Consider the following 8,439-nt stretch of genomic DNA (forward strand, 5'->3'; position numbering starts at 1 on the left):
GGTTATGAAAATAATCAGCAATTCATCAGCTTGTCCATGCTGGTTATTGGATACTATTGCACAGGTGTTGTGGTGCAGCCCAAATTACCTCTCAATTTGCTGCCAACCTAGCAGTTCAAAAACATGCCAGAGCAAGTAAATAAATAGGTACTGCTGCAGTGGGAAGGTAAATGGTGTTTCCATGCGCTCTAGCTTCAGCCACTGTGTTCCGTTGCTCCAGAAGTGGGTTAGTCCTGCTGGCCCCATGACCCGGAAAGCTGTCTGTGGACAAACTCTGGCTCCCTCGGCCTGAAAGCAAGATGAGCGCTGCAACCCCATAGTCGCCTTTGACTGGACTTTACCGTCCAGGGCTCCTTTATCTTTTTTTTTTACCTTGCCTCCCAATTATGAAATAGTAATAGTAATAATAATAATAATAATAATAATAATAATAATAATAATAGCTTTTCCTTAATAATCAATAAGTACTCAGTGGAATCAGGGAACAGAGCAATGTTTGATTGCTTCTTGCTTCTTATCCCTCCCATTCACCCGTCAAACAGGAAAAGAGTTTTAACTGGACTCAGTTTATTGAAGTTCTTAAAGCAGAGAAACCCACAATGGCAAGCAAGATCACTGCCCACTCCAGACACATTTTTAAAAAATACATTTTCTCCTTCCTATAGAAAGAAAGCTATTCTACTGCACCATGGGAGTTACAGTATGTAAATGCTTGTATAGCAAGAAGCAGCTGGATTTTACTTGTAGAGATCACTTTCACTAAAGGGAAAATCCAGAGAAATGCTGGCTCTCATACAGGACTATGGAGCTCAGAGGCTGCAGCCAGCTGTCCACTCGGAGAGATCCTTTCCTTTGCAATGGTTCTTCCAAGCAACCCTGAAAGAAAGAAAAATGAAAGCAAAAAATGAGGATGGTGGGGAGTAAGGCGACTGCTCTTTGGACTGCAATGGGTGTAATGGATTGCTTTTAAGAACCTCAGAAAGCTTCCCAGTGAGGCCTCAGCACCAGCTGCTCATTCCTTCTTCCTGTTCACTGTGTGGCCTTGACTGGGCCAGACTAACCATAGAATCACATAATGTTTTGCCCCCTGGTCCCCCTCCTGCTCCCCTGCAATCTATTTAAAACCCATCCCTGATTTTTCTTTTCTTTTCCTTTCTTTTCTTTAACAACAAAGGGACTGGTGCAATTTACAAGGCACATCATGGCTTCTTCAAGAAATAAATCATCCCCAAGGTCATGTTACATACATTAAAGTTGCCAAATGCCTATAACTGCCCTTGTGGTATATTTTTGTAAGTCTTACAAGATGCATGTGTAACAAGGTTCTTCCAATATGAACCGACCAGAACCTTGTGATGATCATCTGAAGCCCTTCTAGATGCAATAATAATAAGCTGCTTATTTATAGCTACTGTTTCTGGGTACGAGGAAGCAAGGGGAAATCTTTTAAATAGTTTCAGTTTCCCAAGGCACTGAGTCATCTGCCCCAGGGTTTCCCCCCAGTCAGCAACAAAACTCGGAGTGCCTCATCCTTTCCTACAGTACAATCTATTTATTATTACACCTGTATTCCACATTTCCTTCAAGGCACTCGGGCTGGCATATGTGGTTCTCCTCTCTCTCTATCTTATCTTCTCAAGAACCCTGTGAGGTAGATTAGGCTGAGAGACCAAGTATCAGCCCGTGAGCCGGCAGTGGCGTAGCATAGGAGGGCACAGGGGCAGTTGCCGTGGGTGCAAAATTGTTAGGGGTGCAAAATTTCAATACCCAGTGCTGCCTCAATACAGCTGTGCCCTTCTGTTGCAGGGCTCGCTTGAAAATGGTTTCTCAATGTGAACCAGGAAGTGACCTCTCCAGACAACAGAACAACTCTTCTAATCTCTGCAGCTGCGATCTCCTGCATGGCACCAACACTGTTAGGCAGTGCGCATGTGTACTTCATCCGTTTCCCTCCCTCCCACTGACCCCTCTGCACAGCCAGGGTGCTGGCAACCCATGCTACGCCACTGTAAGCCAGGATTTGAACTCAGGCCTCCCAGGTCCATCACTTTTGACCACTGCCTTACAGTGGCTCAGTTGTTAGACTGTTCCCTTAAACTCACACCTGGATACTTACAGCTCCCATCAGGCAAGAGCCACCAAAAGTCAATGCTGTACGTTTAAGGAAGCATCTTTGAGGCACCACCAGTGCCTAGTGAGGAAGCATCTTTAGCTGCTAGATGCAACAAAGCCTAGTGAAAGACATGTCTCTAAGCAGTCACAACAATTGAAATCTCAGCTGCTTTTGAGTCTTGCCAGCAGTGAGAAGTTAGAAAGACTCACCAGGCATCCATCCCTTGGGGGTCACGAACAACTGTCTTAGCGCACTCAATGTCATCTGTGATGTCGTCATTTGTGAAAGCTGTTGAAAAAATTAGCAGAAAGAAAAGGAGGGTATTTTTTCTAAAGAGCTTTTTTCCAACCCCATAAAGCACATCCTGCCTTTGCACTCAGGAAGGATACATTGGGTTGCCTCGGAATTGTGGAAGTGCTTTTCCCTTCAGACTCAAAGCCGGAATACTTTGGGGAGCATTTAGAGCATTTCCCCTTTGAACTGGCCTTCAGATATTAGGGCAGGGCTGGACAGTATGTTTCAGCCTGAGGGCCACAATTCCTCTTGGGAAGTCTTATGGGGGCCACATGCTAGTGCAGAGGCAAAAGTGGGTGGGTCAAAGGATAGGACTCTTTATGCAGCCAGCTACAGTAGCCACAGAACAGTCAGAGTTTTCAACCCCCATCTTGTCTCTTTATCCTCCAGGCAGGCAAGCAAGGGGGGTCTCGTCACAGTTCAAGGGCACATTCAGGTGAAGCACTTGGGCTGCACACAGAACAGGGCCTGAGAGAGGGCATGGTCAAGGGAAAGTCATGCGAGGTGGACAGATATGTCTGGAAGGCCACATTTGCCCTGAAGTTCTCCCTCCCTGTGTGGGGGTTAATTACAGTGACCGCAAGTTCAAGAGAAAGGTTTCCCCTCTCCCCTCATCTTATGTGCCCCATGCCCTTGCCAAATCTGCTTCAGAGGGTCAGGGGGACGCTTAGAACAGATTGAGGGGTCCTGCTGGGAGAGGAGAGGGGCATAATGTTCCAATGTGGAAACAGAAATCCTTGGCTTATGGAACATTTATTTAGGGCTGTGTTGGATTCCACCCTCTGCTAGCTACTCAGTAACAGCTGTAGGAATCCTAACAGCGCTACTTATTCACACAATTAATTCACCTTACTCAAAGCATTCTGGCTGTCATTATGGATGGGTGAAAGCCTGAAAATGTATTTTCTTACATTAGAATCATGGGGGGCTAAAAAGTGTGTCTGGGAATAGGTAGTGGGTTTTTTAATTGGGGGGGGCATTCAAGATGCACTGCCTCCCCTTCCATTCTTGGCTGACGCTTGGAGAAAGGGGAGCAGAAGGAGCCACTGTGTTGATGATGCTTTCCCATCTAAGTTCAAGAACTGGATTTGGGGGCAAAGAGGAGCAATTCTTCAGAACTATTCATCAGAGAGGGATAGGTAATGGTTTTTATTTGCTTCTCCAGCAAGACACAGCTGTTGGCAAGGAACAGGGGGTGAACTTATTTGCACTTCCGGAAATAATATGCAATCTTAAAGACAGATGCCTTTCAAAACACAGTTTCAAAACCTCTAAATCCAGTTATCATTCCTAATCTTTCAATGCAGTTCTCCAGCCAAATAATATGCATGGTAGGGGAAAACCCATATATTAATGAGAACAACATAGAAAGATGCATTACATTAGTTACAGTTGCATACAAATGCAAACAATAATGCAAAGGAATGTGCTACTCCTAAAAAAACAAAACAATTTTAGGCAGAAATATGGAGAACTGAACTTTAGACAGGGAAAATGAGAAACTGCTTACTGTACGGCTATTTCTAAATGGCCATTGCTGTGGTGGAGGAGTTGCAAGGGTGAGGCAAAGGACACAGGGGCAGGATGTATGAGCAACAGATGAGACCTCTAGAGGGCACCACAGACACCAGGAATAAGCAAGACAATAGCCATGCATTAGTTACTATCACTGTATGGTGGGGGGGAAGTGGGTATGACAGCATCTCCTGCCGTTCAGCAAGAAGATTTCACTGCCACCACCACCACCATAATAACAATAATAATAATAATAATAATAATAATAATAATAATAATAATAATAATAATAATAATAATTTATTTATACCCCACCCATCTGGCATACACCACTCTGGCAAGACAGTCTGTGGGCAGGGGGTCTCATCCTGCGTACCAGATGGAGCTGATAAACAGCTGCCCTGGACACAGAATTGACCTGCGCTTCCATGGACAGCTGTGAGTCCAGAATGACTCCTAGGCTGTGCACCTGGTCCTTCAGGGACACAGTGACCCTATTCAGGACCAGGGAGGCCCCCACACCTGCCCACCCCCTTTGGCTGATTAAACAATCCAGAGCCTTTTAAAGAATAATAATATTATAATATTAACAATAATAGTATTAACAATAATAATGACTGGAATTGACAGATTTGTTCTCCCTCGTCATTGCCTCTGTGAACCTGTGACGATGCAGGTCTCCCAAGCAGGCTGGCCTCACCCTCTGGACTGCAGGGAGCCTGGGCCCCCAAGATAGATGGTGGGTCAGGGCAACAAGAGAGAAGCCCGAGGTTGTTGAGGTGGGCAAAGCAAGGCTAGGCCTGTCCCTGGTCTTTGCTTATTAGAATAGAGGCACAAGCTGGGATGTCTTGGGGGTGGGTGGCAATAGAAATGTAGTGATAAGGTGGGGAATGAGGTTTCTAAGTGAGCGTGTGGATTGCAGAGGGAGAATGGTAACTGAAGGGAGACAAATTGGGTGCTTCCTTCAAAAACACAACCCATCCTCTCTGGAAAATTGCAGAGGCCTTTTGCTGGCCATCTGTATGTCACCAAGTTGCTTACCACTGCAGGAGATTCTGCATCCATTGGCTGTTTCGCCCTGTTGATTGTCACACCAATAGCGACTGTTTATTTGAAAAACCCCATAGTCCTGGCTGCCATCTGTGTTTGGTGGCCCCACAGCGCTACTTTCGTATTTGCTTTCATGATAAGCTGTGCAGATCCCTGGAACAAAGTGAGAAGGAAAAGGGCCATGGTGTGAGGGGGCAGAGGAGAGAAGGAGATTATTTTTCCCCCTTCCAAGTTGCAATAACTTGAAACAAGGTAACTTTAAAACATTCTGTCAGTTAACTGTAACAAATGTGTGTGACTTAAAAAAAACAAAACAGCATTGAAAAGAAACGTTTAGGGTTGTGCATCGGATTCAGGCAAAGCCTGAACTGAACCCGACTGATCTGGGCTTTTGCCAAGATGAGTGGAGGCAGCCCTGGACTGCTGCATATATGGGGCTATTGGGTGGGGCTTCAAGCAGGGAGAGGCAGATAACCCTAGCACAGGGGTCAGCAACCTTTTTCAGCAGGGGACCGGTCCACTGTCCCTCAGATCTTGTGGGGGCCAGACTATATTTTGGAGAAAAAATAATGAACGAATTCCTTTGCCCCACAAATAACCCAGAGGTGCATTTTAAATAAAAGGACACATTCTACTCATGTAAAAACACTCTGATTCCCGGACCGTCTGTGGGCCGGATTGAGAAGGCGATTGGGCCTCATCCAGTCCCCGTGTCTTAGGTTGCCTACCCATGCCCTAGCATTTGTAAAACAGTACCCAGGAGGAACGAATCCTCCGTTTACCAGCTGATGAGCAAAGGATTTGATGCTGCTGTGCTCTGGAGTGATGTGCTTTGCAAAGCAGCCCCCCCCCCCCGAATCCTCAGTGAAGGTGGAAGCGGGGAGGAGACACAGCTCTTAGAATCACAGAATGATAGAACTGTAGAGTTGGAAGAGTCATCTAGTCCAACCTCCTGCAGTGCTAAAGTATCCCTGGCCATCCAATCTCTGCTTAAAAACTCCCTACAAAGGAGAGTCCTCTACCTTCTGAGGGAGACTGTTCCACTGTCAAACAGCTCTTCCCATCAGGAAGCACTTCCTGATGTTTAGTTGGAATCTCCTTCCTTGTAACTTGAATCCATTGGTTTGTGTTCTACTCTCTGGAGCAGGAGGAAACAAGATTGCTCCATCTTCCCTGTGACAGCCCTTTAGATATTTGAAGATAGCTATCATATCTCCTCTCAGTCTCCTCTTATCCAGGCCAAACATACCCAACTCCCTCAACCATTCCTCATAAAGCTTGGTTTCCAGATCCTTGGTAATCTTGCTCATGAATATCCAGCTTGTGAATATCCTTCTTAAATTGTGCTGCCTAGAGCTGGACACAATGGGGTATACTAGCTGGGTAAGAGAGTGGGGGGGGGGTCGCATCTGGCAATCAATGCTTCCCTTTGCTTTCAGATAGTACATGGGTAGATGAATCTAAAAAGCCCAGGACACAATTTTTTATGGTCCTCAAGCAGCTATGGTGGCCCATTTACCAGAAATAATTTATTTAGCATTAACTCTGGAAGTGTACAATCAATTCTGACAAAACTCAGCCTTCTAGAGCAAAATATACACCAGGAGCCTTAGTTAGGTCGGAATCGAGTGTACACTTCCAGAGTTAATGCTAGATACATTACTTCTGCTAAGTGAGCCTCCATAGCTGTGAGAGGGCCATGAAAATTTATGTCCCAGGCTTTTTAGGCTCATCTACCCATGTACTATCTGAAAGCAAAGGGGTGCACTTGTTGCCAGGAGTGAAATATACTGGCTACGTGGGTGGTGCTGTGGTCTAAACCATTGAGCCTCTTGAGCTTGCTGACCAGAAGGTCGACGGTTCGAATCCCTGCAACGAGGTGAGCTCCTGTTGCTCTGTCCCAGCTCCTGCTAACCTAGCAGTTCGAAAGCACACCAGTGAAAGTAGATAAATAGGTACCGCTGTGGCAGGAAAGTAAACAGCATTTCCATCACGGTGTCCTGTTGTGCCAGAAGTGGTTTCGTCATGCTGGCCGCATGACTTGGAAAGCTGACTGTGGAGAAACGCTGGCTCCCTCAGCCTGAAGAGAGATGAGCACCACAACCCCAGAGTTGCCTTAGACTGGACTTGACCATCCAGGGGTCCTTTACTTCTTTTTTATATTGGCATTATTTCCCACTCTCCCACCCCACTAGTATGTTTAATCAGGGTTTCAAAAACTCTAGTTAAACATTAGCCTCATACTGAAAATGATTCTGGGCTGGATCCTGGTTGGGCAGGATTTGTCCCCAAGCACCTAAAAATGCAAAGATGGAGGGAAAGGAAGAGCAAACTCACAGTCGGCCAGGCTAATGCCCTGGTATCCATCCAGCCCATGCTGTTTCAGAAGTGCAGCCAGTTCACATTTCTCAAATACTTTGGCTTCATTCACCGAAATGAGGAGGCAGAAGAGAGTGAGGGCCAGAACCTTCATCTCTGCAAGTCCCTGGAGAGTGATGTTTGGGTTCCCTTGGATTCCCAGTGGCTTTTATAGTCCAGAGTTCATGGAGTGTCCAAACGGTAAACAGGATGGTGATTGCGATATGTGCATGTGTGGCAATAGCAAAAAATGTTGCAGTTCTGAGTTGACCTGCACACAAAACAAAATCTCAACATTTACCGGTACTCATCATGGAATAAAATTAAAATAGGCAGAAAAACTAAACACAGAATCACAAGTTTTAAAAGTGCCTTAATCAACAAATCATTTAATCATCCATTGCCACATATTACATGAGAGCTGATACAATCTCATATCTATATTCCCAGAGGCTGGAATCCCAGAATACTCCAGCTATAATTTTCCCTCCCAGCAACTACAGTTTAAGGGTTGAACTGTTGTGGCCCCAGAGGTGATATATACAACCAACCAGCTTGGAGGCTTCACACAAGGTTAGATGACTTATCTTAGAACATATGAATAATTATTTTAAAAATAGATACATTACCAGACCCTCCAAGTGTCCCTATTTTCCAGGGATGTCCCTGATTTAGAGAAGCCATCCCGATTTCTGATTTGACCCCGGAATGTCCCACTTTTCCTTAGGATGTCCCTATTTTCATTGGAGAAATGTTGGAGGGTATGGAGTTATCTGACCCCCCAAGCCGCCTGAAGGCAATCCTGTACAGGGAAGTTTCTTACATTTAATGTTTTATTGTGTTTTTATATATGTTGGAAGCTGCCCAGATTGGCTGGGGTAACCCAGTAAGATTTGTGGGGTATAAATAGCAAAATTATCGTTATGGAATGGGACGTTCCTATTTTCATCAGATAAATGTTGGAGGGTATACTTTGTAGCTGGGCAATTTCTCATTTTCTGCACAGATCTTATGTACTATCTCCCAGGATACTTGGAGGTAAGGACCAACAACATGTATATATTCATCTGTCACTCTCCTCGGCCACCCAAACATCCTGAGCTGCACAT

At 45.3% G+C, this 8,439-nt stretch overlaps 1 protein-coding gene across 1 annotated transcript; it reads right to left on the reverse strand.

The window, feature by feature from the left end:
• Positions 1-561: 561 nt before the first annotated feature.
• On the reverse strand, positions 562-7,522 carry LOC310659250 (lysozyme C, milk isozyme-like). Its single transcript, XM_083402516.1, has 4 exons — positions 7,310-7,522; positions 4,964-5,125; positions 2,323-2,401; positions 562-876 (listed from the first exon to the last, which is right to left on the reverse strand). The coding sequence occupies exons 1-4, from the start codon at positions 7,443-7,445 to the stop codon at positions 810-812; spliced, it is 444 nt and encodes a 147-aa protein (XP_083258642.1). The 5' UTR covers positions 7,446-7,522; the 3' UTR covers positions 562-809.
• Between the last annotated feature and the right edge of the window lie 917 nt (positions 7,523-8,439).

This window comes from Podarcis tiliguerta (genome assembly GCF_965153285.1).
Source record: "Podarcis tiliguerta genome assembly, chromosome: 10".
NCBI lineage: Eukaryota > Metazoa > Chordata > Lepidosauria > Squamata > Lacertidae > Podarcis > Podarcis tiliguerta.

Excerpts from the sequence above, each read along its gene's own strand:
- LOC310659250 (XM_083402516.1), bottom strand. The coding sequence starts at position 7,445 with ATGAAGGTTCTGGCCCTCACTCTCTTCTGCCTCCTCATTTCGGTGAAT. Across the intron at positions 5,126-7,309 it reads GGGCATTAGCCTGGCCGACT|GGATCTGCACAGCTTATCAT; the intron begins GTGAGTTTGCTC and ends ACTTTGTTCCAG. Across the intron at positions 2,402-4,963 it reads ATGCAGAATCTCCTGCAGTG|CTTTCACAAATGACGACATC; the intron begins GTAAGCAACTTG and ends TTTTTTCAACAG.